This window comes from Cariama cristata, unplaced genomic scaffold, assembly GCF_000690535.1.
Source record: "Cariama cristata isolate BGI_N322 unplaced genomic scaffold, ASM69053v1 scaffold9027, whole genome shotgun sequence".
Lineage (NCBI taxonomy): Eukaryota > Metazoa > Chordata > Aves > Cariamiformes > Cariamidae > Cariama > Cariama cristata.
This window is the reverse complement of record NW_009626027.1, coordinates 25,847-37,902: the sequence shown is the minus strand read 5'-3', so window position 1 is coordinate 37,902 and position 12,056 is coordinate 25,847. Positions and strand designations below refer to the sequence as shown.

General features: G+C 57.1%; 2 protein-coding genes across 2 annotated transcripts in view; one reads left to right on the top strand and one right to left on the bottom strand.

The window, feature by feature from the left end:
- Window positions 1–3,455: 3,455 nt before the first annotated feature.
- LOC104164504 (zinc finger protein 70-like) lies at window positions 3,456–5,143 on the top strand (the record flags this gene model as incomplete). Its single annotated transcript, XM_009703849.1, has 1 exon — window positions 3,456–5,143. A coding segment is annotated over one exon (1,688 nt), but the record flags the coding sequence as incomplete, so codon positions are not given.
- A 3,492-nt stretch (window positions 5,144–8,635) lies between these two features.
- LOC104164503 (deleted in malignant brain tumors 1 protein-like) overlaps window positions 8,636–12,056 on the bottom strand; it is an 11,143-nt gene continuing 7,722 nt past the window's right edge. Inside the window, exons 8-11 of the mRNA XM_009703847.1 lie at window positions 11,087–11,416; window positions 10,224–10,550; window positions 9,641–9,970; window positions 8,636–8,778 (exon numbers count right to left, since the gene is read on the bottom strand). Of these exons, the coding sequence (XP_009702149.1) occupies window positions 8,636–8,778; window positions 9,641–9,970; window positions 10,224–10,550; window positions 11,087–11,416 (1,130 nt within the window). The remainder of the gene's footprint in view (window positions 8,779–9,640; window positions 9,971–10,223; window positions 10,551–11,086; window positions 11,417–12,056) is intronic.

The following is a 12,056-nucleotide window of genomic DNA, read 5'->3' as shown; positions in this document are numbered from 1 at the left end:
GAAGTGACTAAATCATGTATTTTTGGCCCAGCAGCTCCTACACAGCTGTGGTTGAAGCCTTTTTCACTGCTGCAGATTCCTCCATCGCTGCTTACTACCTCTTCGCTCCCACACCGGCCCTGTCCTTCCACTGAAATTATTCTTTTTCCCTTCCCAACGTATTTTCACACTTTTATTTAGAGCCTGCGGGCAGCAATTCCTTTGCAGCTACGCTCGATAACCCCCAGCTCTTGGTCCGTGGGTAGGACCGGTCGCCTGGATCAGTCCTGTGGCTTTATCCGAAATGGCGACTCGCCATCGCCCTGTCTTCACCAAAGCCGTTTTCACCAGGGTTCGGCTTGGTTGCAGCGCTGCCCACCCAGGGAATACCTCTCCTGCTGCGTTTTAGGAGCACGTAAGCTTTTTTGGGACCCTCGTGGTTGCCTGTCTCAAGCTGAACCCCCGAAATCTCTGCTTTGGCCTGTAGAAGCTCTGCTCCAGCAGGCAGTTGCTGTTTTTTCACCCAAATACATTGCCTTGCTTGCCTTTCTGGTGTTCTTGCTTTGCTTCTTTCTGTTCCTCTGACTCACGAGGTCCGCGGGTGCTGGCTGTATGCTTTAATCCCTTCCCAAGAGCAGACCCCTCTGAAACCCTTTGGTTTAAACCAACCAGCAGTGGTGAATCCCTCCTGGCCCCCAGTAAGTCTGGCATCTTGTTCCACTGCTCTTCTGATTAACATCCCCCCATTGTGGTGGGCCTCAAGGGGCTCCCACGTAGTTGTACCCAGTGCTGTGGCAGGTAGGAAGCCCTAAAACCCCTTGGTGACTTTCCTGTAGCTGTCACATGGTGCCAGAAAACACTGAATTTATCATCCTTCCTGAATTCATCGTGGCAAGTCAGCTCGGGTGTGCTGGATGTCCAGACAGCAGCACAGGCAGCCATAATATTTGCCTTTTTCGGAGCCAGGGGAAGCGTGTTTCCAACAAAAGGCTGGGCATGGGGCTCTTTACCACCTGCTTGTGCGAGTCTCCCCCTCAATTTCCCCTGCAAGCTGTGCCCTGTGTCCATGTCCTTCTCCAAGTCCATTCTGTGCTGTCCCTTTCTACCCATGCAGGCAATTCCCTCTTTTAACACCTGGATTTGAGAGCAGGGGGACCTGAGACAGCGAATTTGTTCTTCTCTCCGCTTCGGGAGGGCTTTCTGATCCCTCCTGCCCAGTGTCACCTTGATGTCTCAACCCAAAGGGAAGGGCTCTACAGTCTCTGGATGAGAGTCCTGGCCAAGAATTGGTCCAAATCCATCCAAGAAAAGCAAGTGTGCCCTGGTAGAGGAGGGTAATCCTGAGCCCTCTTCTCAGCTTCCAGTGTTAATTGTGCAGTGAAGGCTCAGGGCTGGGCAGTTTAAACAGTGGGAGCATCTTGTGAGTGCCTGCCTCAGCAGGGGACAAAAAGTGGTTGTCTCAGTTCATCTAAATAGGAATTTCTGCTGCTTTGGGGTTTTTACTGGCTTTTTCTACTTATGGCCTTCTCATTTATTCAACTTGCCGCCCCCTTCACCTTTTTCTGTTTATAATACATTCAACTGTCACCTTCATCTCCTCCCTTTTCAATGTGGGATTCCTCGGCTTTGTTTTATTGGTGTATCCCATCCCCGTGCTCCTGCATTACCCTTTGGGCTGACGTTACTCACTCTGTGCCAGTGAGACCAAATCGTGCCTGGAAACCCTCTCACTTTGGCCATGGATTCCCTTCTCTGCGCATTGAGACCCGGCTGGAGGTGGAAGATGCGGGTGAGGAGCAGGGTTTCTTGGAGCAACTTTTACTCATTAAGCTTTAATGGGCTCAAAGTGGTTATTAGTAGCGTTTAGCTTGTTCACTCATAGCTCACCCCCTTGCCTTCCCTTGCAGTTGTTTGGTTGAAGCTCCATCTCCAGCTGCAGCAGGCTCCCACTGATATTGGGGTGCTGGGAGAGTTTGGAAAATCCCTTGGAAAGACCCTATCACGTCACCAGATGTCTGTAATCCCGTGGGCTCCCATCTGTTCATAGCAGCCAGTGAGTTATACCAAATTACACGCCCCCGTCGCAGATGCCAGCGTGGTCCAGTAGCCTTGGGCAGACTCAGCGGGGTCTTTGTGCCCGGAGTTGATTGATTCTTGTGGGTCCAACTGCAGGTCTCCAGCACTTATCAGTCCTTGGGAGGCTTTGGCACCCTGCCTTCCCAGCTTGTATCGTTCCTTTCTTCTGTTTTTTTTATTCTCTGGCAGCCGTCTCCCTGCTTATGCCTGTGGGAGTCCCTTCTCGGGTGCCTTTAGGGCAGTTGTATGTCTGGCTTTGTGGCAGCTCCCTCGCCGTGTTGACATCAGGTCAGTGGGAACACTCTCTTCTGTGCAGCGTGGTGCTTGGAGGCTCTTAAAGCATCTGTTTATCCTGATGTCCCCTCCACCCTGCTGCCTCTCACCGGGATGTCTGGGGACATGGAAGGCGAGACAACCACCTGAATTTAGGTGCTTACGATGAAGACCTTCTTGTTTTAGCTGGTCACTCTTGTCTGTGCATCAGGCCTTCGTGGGGTGTGATTTCACATGGGATTTCGGGAGACAGATCGTGCTTTAGCCTTCTTCCCCTTCCTTAACTAAACTGATCCATGTGCGGCGTCCTGAGTGGGGACAGCAAATCCAGCTCAGGGGATCCTCAAGGTGAATGTTGGAGCCCAGCGTCTCTTGTTGAGCTGCACAACTGCTGAACAGACTCTGTAGGTATTGGCAGGCTTGGATGGAGCTTGAAAAAGACACTGGCCTAAGAGAGGAGCATTTGTTGAGAAAGTGATGTGAAAAACCACCCTGATACGCTCCGAAGCCGAGTTACACTGTTGAATCTCCAGGAGCTGGGGACTGAATCCCTCTATGCATCCACTACCTGTGCCTGGGGCAGTTCTGACAGCCCCTTGTTGCAGAAGGGGGGGTCATGTAGGCACCTAGGAAGACCAAACACCCTCTGAGGAGCTTTTCAGACCCCTGCCTGGAAGCTGCTGGCCAGCTGGTGTGGCTCTTGACAGCTGGGGACACGGCTGAGGCTGGTCCCTCAGCTGTTGCTCCGACCAGGCAATTATGAGCAGGCCCTGCAAGGAAGTGAATTGCTCACTGCTGTGAATACCAGCTACTTTTGGGTACTAGTAACAGGCTTATGGGTAAAAAGGCTTTTAAGTGCTGATCTGGGCTGTTTCTCTGACACTAAGTCTGCCTATGGCTTTGATCCCCCAAAGGGGAAAGGGATTGGTGATGCCAGGTTTTACAAACTCTGTATTGTCTGTCTCTTCTCCCTCCCTAGAGTCTCCCTCCCTTGCTATATATCTGTATCTCTCTCTGACCTCTCTCCCCGCTGCTGCCACCCACGTCTTCATCTTTACTCCTCCTCTCTCACCGCCCCGCTCCAGCTTGTTGCTCCTCTCACGCTCTCTCCTTTCTCATTTTTGCAGGGCCTGCCATGGAAGGGCAGTCAGGCCCTCTGGCCTGCGAGCCCCCCTTTTCCCAGAGGCTATCCCCGCTTTCTGAAGGAGGTGGGCCTGAAGGTGAAGAGGAGCAGGAGGAGGCTCAGGAGGAGGACACAGATGGGACGCAGCCAAGAGAAGAGCTGGGGGAAGACTCCCTGGAGCAGCTAGGACAAGCTTCTCCACGCCACTTGGGACGATGCTGCCGCAGGCAGGGCGCTCTCACCCCTCGGGGTGCAGGCAGACCCTGCCAGAAAACTGATGAGGATGAGGGGGCTTCCCCGTGCCACCAAATGCCGGTGGAGCTGCGGCCATGCCGGCGGAAGCACCGGCTGTGCCTGAAGCCTGAGGCAAACCGCGCCCCTGCGTCCCCAGGACATGGGGAGAGCACCGAAGAGCCAGGACCCTCCCGGGGGAAGAGGCTGCGGTTGATCTGGGGCCGGACAGGTGACTTCAGACAGAGGGTAATGGAGAACGGACTGGAGAAGTCACCGCGGAGCGGCGAGGAAGAGGAGGAGGAGAGAGGATCTCGGTCCTGCTCCCCGGAGTTGCCCCTTTCTGCTGATGCCCGTCCCAAGCCAGACTTTGTGCAGCTGATCGACGAGCGTGGCATCTACTCCACTGCCAAGCTGGTGCTGGGGAGCGCAGTGGGCGAGCTGGAGGAGGTGGCAGTGGGGCTGCCGGCCCACCCAAAGCGGGGAGCGAGTGGCATCGGCGAACTGGAGATCCGCGAGGTGATTGTGGATGAGAAACCCTTCCAGTGCAACGTCTGCGAGAAGGCCTTCAAGCGGGCCTGGGAGCTCTTCAGCCACGAGGTGGTACACAACGAGGAGCGTCCCTTCCGCTGCGACCTTTGCCAGGCCTCCTTCAAGCGCCACTCGGACTTCAAAAGCCACCGGTTGGTCCACACAGAGGAACGACCCTTCCGCTGCGAGCTCTGTGGCAAGCGCTTCAAGCGTTCCTCCAACCTCCAAGAACACCGGCGCATCCACAGCGGTGAGCGTCCCTTCCGCTGCCCCCGCTGTGCCAAGAGCTTCAAGACCCCCTACGAGCTGCAGCGCCACGCTCTCACCCACTGCGCCGAGAAGCCCTTCAAGTGTGCTGACTGCGGGAAGGACTTCCCCACCTCCAACGCTCTCCTCCTCCACCAGCGCCAGCACTGTGACGACAAACCCCACGTCTGCGGGGTCTGCGGCAAGAAGTTCACCTACGGGCACAGCCTCAAGGTGCACGAGCGGGTGCACACGGGCGACCGCCCCTTCATCTGCCCGCTCTGCGGCAAGGGCTTCAAGCAATCCAATGCCCTCTCCTCCCACGAGCGAGTGCACACCGGTGAGCGCCCTTTCGTCTGCAAAACCTGTGGGAAGGCCTTCAAGCAGTCGTCCTACCTGGTGATCCATGAGCGGGCACACACGGGAGAACGCCCTTACAAGTGCGAGGTGTGCGGGAAGGCCTTTGCCCGGCCCTCCTTGCTCCTCCAGCACCACCGTGTGCACAGCCAGGAGCGGCCCTATAAGTGCAGCTTCTGCCACAAGTTCTTCAAGGACCTGGCCTACCTGGCCGTGCACGAGAAGGTGCACACAGGTGAGACCCCCTACAAGTGCAGCGTCTGCGACAAGGGCTTCGCTCACCCCTCCAACCTGCTGCAGCACCAGCGCGTGCACCGTGATGGTTGAGCCCTGGCACGGTGAGCGCAGCCACGGTGTTGCCAGGCCATGGTGGCCGTGAGCACGCTGCCACCAACATCAGACGAGCCCGAGGCTGGGGAACGCCGTATGTGCGCCCGAGGACCGGTGTGGACCCCTGAAAAGCTGTGGTGCTTCTCCTGAGCCCCAGCCCTTTGCTGAACCTGGACCCACGCTGTGCTCTCCTCCTCCCTCCATGGGGGTGATCCCAACAGGACCCTCCTTGAGCCCGTGGGCTGGGGTGGCTGCAAGCTCCTGGTGGGCGTGGCATGGCTCGTGGCATGCTGTGGTTTGTGGCACACCACCAGTGGGCAGGCAGGAGCCCTCTTCAGGGAGAAGGGCTGAGATCTCCCCCCTAAGTCATCCCAAGATCCCTCTCCCCGGTCATCCCAGTGAGCGTGGCTCAGCCTGGGCTGGGGGCACATTGGGGACAGACTTGCCTGTTTTTTGGGGAGGGGGATAAGACCACGGTACGGGTAGTGGAAAGGATCATGGGGAAGAGTGAGGAGCAGGCACCTCTCTTTCCCCCTGAAGCCTTTTTGAGTTTGAAGTGTCCCGTCCATATCTCATGCTGCTGCTAATGACCCAGTTAATCACCCCCTGTTTTTCTGCCCCAGGGTGCTGGTGGGTCTGGTAGGGAGCAGGAGAAAGGGGGGGTACATGCTGCTGCCATCCACTTCGGGAGCCTCAGGAAAGCGATGCCCAGCACTGCAAGTTCTTCTCCAGCTGCTCCTGGGCCTTTCCAGGCAAGAACCCGGACAGGGTACGGGCAAGCGAGACACGACCAACCCCCTGTATCATCCTCCTCCTCCTCTCTCGCTTCCTGGAGCTACCCCTGCGCTGCTGCCAGAGCCTGGATTTGTCCCCCTTTGGCTGATGGCTGCTGGGCAGAAGGTGGCACATGGACCTTTGCTTGCAAGGGCGAGACAAGAGCCATGTCCTCACCCGTGCTGATGCCCTTCTGCTGTCCCTCAGACTCCTGGAGATCCTGGGTCCCACCACGTCCCCCCTTTTCATATGGTCCCTGTAGCGCTGGGAATGGGGGGGTGGGATGTGCGCGCTCCTTGGCGCTCTGCACACTAATTACAAGATGGTTATTTAACAACGGCTCTGTCTCGTCACCTCTTCCAGCTTGCAGCCTTGTCCGGCTGGGTCTTGACATGGGCTTTTGGTGCTGGTACAGTCCTTGGTGCTCCTGCGTCTTTCCCACCCAGTACCTTCTCACAGTGTCCTTCAGACATGAGTGGGAGATCACCTAACGTGTTGCCAGCAGATGCGGTAAGGAGAGACCCGCCAAATCCCAAAATCCCAGGTGTGGGGTGGATCCCATTTGGCATTGCTAAGCCCGCACCCCACAGATGGGTGCAAGATGGGCCAGCAAGCGGCCTTTGAGACTTGGGCTGGTGGATTCCCCACCAAAGATGGTTGTGGGCCTCCTGGTCATCCTGGTCTTCTCTCCTGCCCCACAGCTTCCAAACTTCCTTGCATTTCAGCCCTTGAGACAGCACTGGGGCAGCTCTGGCCTCTTTGTAAGGCTGTTCCTGGCTGCAGGTCATGAGGTTGTGATTTGATTTTGGGGTTGAGCCTGTCCCTGAACATTCTCTTTAGCCCAGCTGGTGGTGGACATATCTCAACAGGTTCCCATCCTGGGTTCTGCTTTGTCCGCATGTCCCTGTGGTGGCACGGAGAGGGTGTCCAAGCAATTGTTGAGGCTGCATTCAACTGCTGAGGCCATCAAAGATGATCTGGGGTACCCACTTGTCTGGGGTGATTGAGGTGATTGAGGGGATCTCAGATGGCACTAGGTAGGTGGTAGCTAGACTCCGTGCTCTCATGGTTGGACAAGCCCTAGCCTTTGATGGGCATCCTGCCCTGTGGAATCTCCAGTCTTTGGCATCCTGGAGGCCAAAGGGAGATTTACCTTCCTGACCTGCTGTATTTTGGATACAGGGAGAGGACCATCTCTGGTGGTGCAAGCCGCAGAGTGGCTGCTCCCAGAGACGCCTGTCTTGGAATTAAGGCTTTTCTTATGTGCTGGGATGATGCGTTGCGTGGTCACCAAGCAATGGTGGTCACCAAGCAATGGATAAGGTCACCAAGCGATGACCTTAAGGCCAACACCACGTTGGTAGTTGGCAAGGAAAGGGATGGACTCACTGCTGGAGGAAATTATTTCAGGTTTTATATGGCTTGGTTGTCCTTCAGACCCTCTGCTCCCATCTCAGCTGTGGCCTGGGGGGGTCATCTCATGCTGGTGCTGCCCAGCTTTTCCAGTCCACTTTGAGATGTTTGCTCCAGCACCTGGTGAGCTCCTGGAGTTTCTCAGGTGGGATTTAGGGAACAGCTTCCCCTGGGCTGAGGAACACGGGGGCTCATATCGAGGGCTTTCAGTTTATTTCTGAATGTGGTGGACCCCAAGCAGCCCTGACTCTGATTTTGCTCCTAATTGGGGGACAGTGCTCTTCAGTCCCTCTGAAGTGTCACAGGAAAAAGGAGAAACATGGGGAAACGTGGAAGAACCTTCAGTTCTTTACCTTTCCCAGTTTTGGGATGTCATTCATCGTTGGGGAAGCTGGAGAGAAGACTGGGTACTGTGTACCCACATTTACTTCAGTCTCTGGCAAGGAAGGCATCAGTTGCTTTGGCAGACACCATCTCCTGCTGTTGGGACCTCTGCTTGTTGGGCCTCCTGGCCTCCCTCCCACCATCCCAGCTGCTTTGGGGGCACAACCCTCGGTTTGCGAGCCTGATGAACCCTGAGGCGAGGCTGAGGGCAGGATCCCTCTGCACAAGGATGCTTTTAGGCATGGGATGCCAGCGGAGAACAGCGAGCTAGCAGGCCAGAGCACATCTTGTGCTCCCATGAACCTCAGCGCGGAGGTTCCCCACGGTTGGGTCCCCAAGGAGTGGAAGCAGGTTGGGTGTGCGGGGCAGGGAAAATGGGGCTCTGTGGCTGCCCCAAAATGCATCCAGGGAGGATGGCTCAGTATTTGGGGTTGTGGGGTAAAGCGCTTTGCAGCTCTGGCACCTGGGATGGTCAAGAAATGGGGGGACTTGCTTCCATCCAAGGTCTGGGGGAAGCTGTGGCAGAGCAGCCCAAAAGCAGCTCATGTCCCACCCCCCAGCACTCACACCCGTCACACCTAGAGGGTTCAGGAACCCCTTTTAATTCGTTTGCACCACTCCTGTTCTTTTAGCTGAGCCTTGCACCGGTTGCCAGGTTTGTTGTGCTCCTTCTGCACCATGGGGGCTGCTCGGAGGGTGTGATGGTGGGTTAAATAAACATCACCAGACCGGGAGACCCCAGCCTTTGCCGGCTATTTTGGGGTTCCTGATGTAAGTCATTGGTACCAGCTGCTTTCAAAATGTTCTGCCCATCAGCTGCTGATTTGCAGTCTGCAGATTAGGGAAAAGGGAGGGGGCAGCGGGAGCCTGGTGTGACCCCCCCCGCCTCCCAGGCATGAGCTTCGGGGGGAGCTGGCATCATGGGGCAGCGTCTTCCGTCATGAGCTGCATCGTCTCAGTGTCAGCATCCTCAGGGGCTTCTGCCTTGGTGGGGAGATAGATGGCCCCCGCAGGTTGGAATGGTGTTGCTGAAGCGCTCTGGTCCCCAGGGTGCCAGCGGGCTGTGAGATGGAGGGGACACCAGGCTGTCACCAGGCTCTGGCAGCTGCTGAGCTGATTCCCCTCTCCGTGTCCCTCTGGGTTTCGAGGTAACGAGCAGGGACTGGGAGTTGGGGAGGGGACACATGGGGATGGGACTGTCACCTCCAGCCTGGGCTACTGCCATGCACCTCCTCTTCAGGTTGAGCCACAGCAAGATTCCGCTCAAGAGCATCACTAGGGCCAGCAGTGCTATCAGCACCGAGCAGGATGGTGAAGCACCTGGGGTTGGGGGGAGAGTAGACTCAGGATCCCATTTCCAGTCAAGACCAGTAACAGCATGCAAGAAAACACCACCGGACGCAGCCTGACCTCCTCCAGCAGCTCAGCTGGTGCAGAGATGGACTTTCCTTAATTATGCTTTACATTAAGACCTATTTCCCCAGGTGGACGATGGTGTGGGGGGGTTAGAGTGACCTTCCATATTCCTGATGCTCTTACAACCTCCATCACCTCTCCAGTGCGTTGTCCCGCTTTGGATTTGGGGTGCTACATCTCACACAGGCCTCCTATCCTCTATCCTTCAGAGTTGTTCCAGCTCTACCACAACCTATCTGAGGAACGAGGGCTGGTCCTGGAGGCAGCCCGGAGGTTTGGGTGGGGGATAAGGAAATTTGGGTTCCAAGAAGAAATGGGAGGGATGAGTGTGTTTTGGGGTCAGTAAAGCATCTCCGATGCTCCCAAGGGTGACGGAAAATGAGGTGCATCCCCCAGGAAAGGCCCTCAAGAGCTTGCCGGGATGAATGCGTGCTGCCTTTCCACTTCTCACCTTGGGTTCTTTTTCCCCCACCCGGCGCAGACACCACGGAGGATCGCAGTGCTTACCCTTCGGCTTTGTGCACACCACTCCGGCTGCTGAGCCCTGCCTGCACGGCCCCAGCCCCATCTCTTTCTGCTGGCACTCCAGGAGCAGCGACTCGGTCCCCCGGCAGCTCAGCCCCTCCAGCAAGGCACGGCCGTTCCCCCGGCTGAGCTGGGCTCCGATGGGTGCCGACTGGGCTGGCCCGCAGCCCAGCTGCTTGCAGACCACCTCGGCTTCCAGCAGGCCCCAGCCGCTGCTGCACACCCCGTGCCAGGTAGCGTTGTAGAGCACTTCCACCCGCCCCGCGCAGGGACCGGGACCATCCTGCACTCGCACCTGCAAGGGGTTTGTGCCTGCAAGAGGGAGCAAAGGCGGTGAGACGGCCTCTCTGAGCCCGCAGGCAGATGGAGAGGGGTGTGCAAGGCACATACGTGTGCAAGGATGGGTGTGCGTGCCATGTGCCACCTTTACCTGCTGCGCCATTCCACCCTCCCAGCTCCCTTCAAAGGTTCATTCCCATCACTGATGTCCCACCAGCACTGCCAGCCTCCCAGTCCCAGAAAAAAACCTTTTTGGGGGCATCTGAGCATTCTCCCCAAGGACCACCTGAGCACACAACTCCTGCGTCTTCCTCGTGGTTGCAGTTATGGAGTCCCCAGTTCCTAAGGCCACACTGGAAGAAGGTGGTCTCCATGCCAGTGCACTCCACATCATCCAGCCAGATGGGGTCCAACCCTTGCCCAAAGTGAGCATGGCCTGGGGCTGACACAGCTGTCCCGCAGCCCAGCTGCCGGCAGATCACCTTGGCGTCCTTCAAATCCCAGTTGTCATCACAAATGGTCCCCCACCGCTGTTCGTGAAGAACCTCCACTCTACCAGCACAGCGGTTTGGGCCATTGGCCAAGCGGACCTGTGTCTCCGTGACGTTGGCATCTGGCAGGAGAGATCCGGTTAGGAAAGGAGAACAGGGCACCCATCACCTTGCCAAAAAAAAAATTTCCTAAACCAGAAGTCAGAGTGCAAATACAGAGTCGTCATGGTCCCCCCCAGCAAGGGATGCAACCCCCCTGCAACCCTTCCAGAGGAGCATGGCTGTAGGGATAGACTTCAGTTGCACCTTCATACCCTAAGATGATGGTGTCTTCTCCATGCAAGCGTATGGACCAGGCAGTGGAAACCAGGCTGGGGATTTGGGGTCAGGTGGTCCTTTCAAGACAGGGCTTGGCTCTCTTAGTGCCATGGGGAGGCGGGGTGTGAAGGTTTTGATGAGGTGTTGGTTATGAATGGGGTGGGAGCCTGTTGCTGAGTTGGGGAGAAGCCTGGCCAAAAAGAGGCTACGACCCTTTGCCAACCCCCCTCGCCCCCAAAAACATGCCTTTCCAGGGCTAGCATCACCCCAGAGGCAGCCAGATGCAGGATAGAACCTCCTGTCCCCCCACCCCAGATGCCCTGTATTGCTCAGCATGTACCTGAGCACACCACGCCGGCGTCTTCTCCATGGTGGCAGTTACTCTGTCCCCAGGGACGGGCTCGGCACTGGGCAAGGTTGTCCTCGTTGCCGGTGCAGCTCACGTCATCCAGCCAGATGTACCCCGTCCCCTGCCCGAAGTAAGCCCGGCTGTGGACCGCTATGACTTTACCGCAGCCCAGCTGCCGGCACACTACCGTTGCATCGTTCAGGTCCCAGCCGTCATCGCAGACCGTCCCCCACTGCCCGGCGTGCAGCACTTGTACCCTCCCGCTGCAGCGGTTCGGTCCTCCTGCCAGGTGAACCTCTGCTGCCTCTGCCCTGGCTGGGTCTGCGGGCAGAGAAGCAGGCAAAGCAGCGTTGAGGACAAGAGGACCATGTGTCCAGAGGAGGCTTTCGGGTGGCAGCAACCAGGGTGCAAACTTAGGGCAGATGCCCAACCACGGTGGAATGGGAGGACAGATCCTGAGCCCTGCCTGCAGATATGTGCAGGCAAGCATGGCCCTTGGGGCTTCATAAGCACTACGAGGCACTTAGGTTTGGCCTCCAGACTCAGTCCCTGATGAGGAAGGGGAGAAATAAATTCCTTCTCTTGGAGCATTGCTGGGACCCAGCAGAGTCTCAGTGCAGCCCCCATCCCAAACTGGGCATCAATGTCTTTTTTTCCCCTTCCCTGCTTAGCTGTGCCAAGGGCAGTTGGATCGGGATAGCTCCACAGGCTACTGGGGTGTGGGGATGGGGGCCAACACCATCTGCCAAGGAGATGAGCGCCCATGCCCTTGAAATCTCCTTCCTGCAGCCAGTGCTTCTGGGGTCGCGTTGGAGAGGAAAAGGTGCTTTTTTGGGGGGTGGGGGTGGGCGCCGTGGGAGGGGAGGGCAGCTCCAAGCTGTGCTTTTAGGACACTTCAGCAATGAACATCACCTGAGCAGATCACGCCGGCGTCCTCTTCGTGGGTGCAGCTGTTGATCCC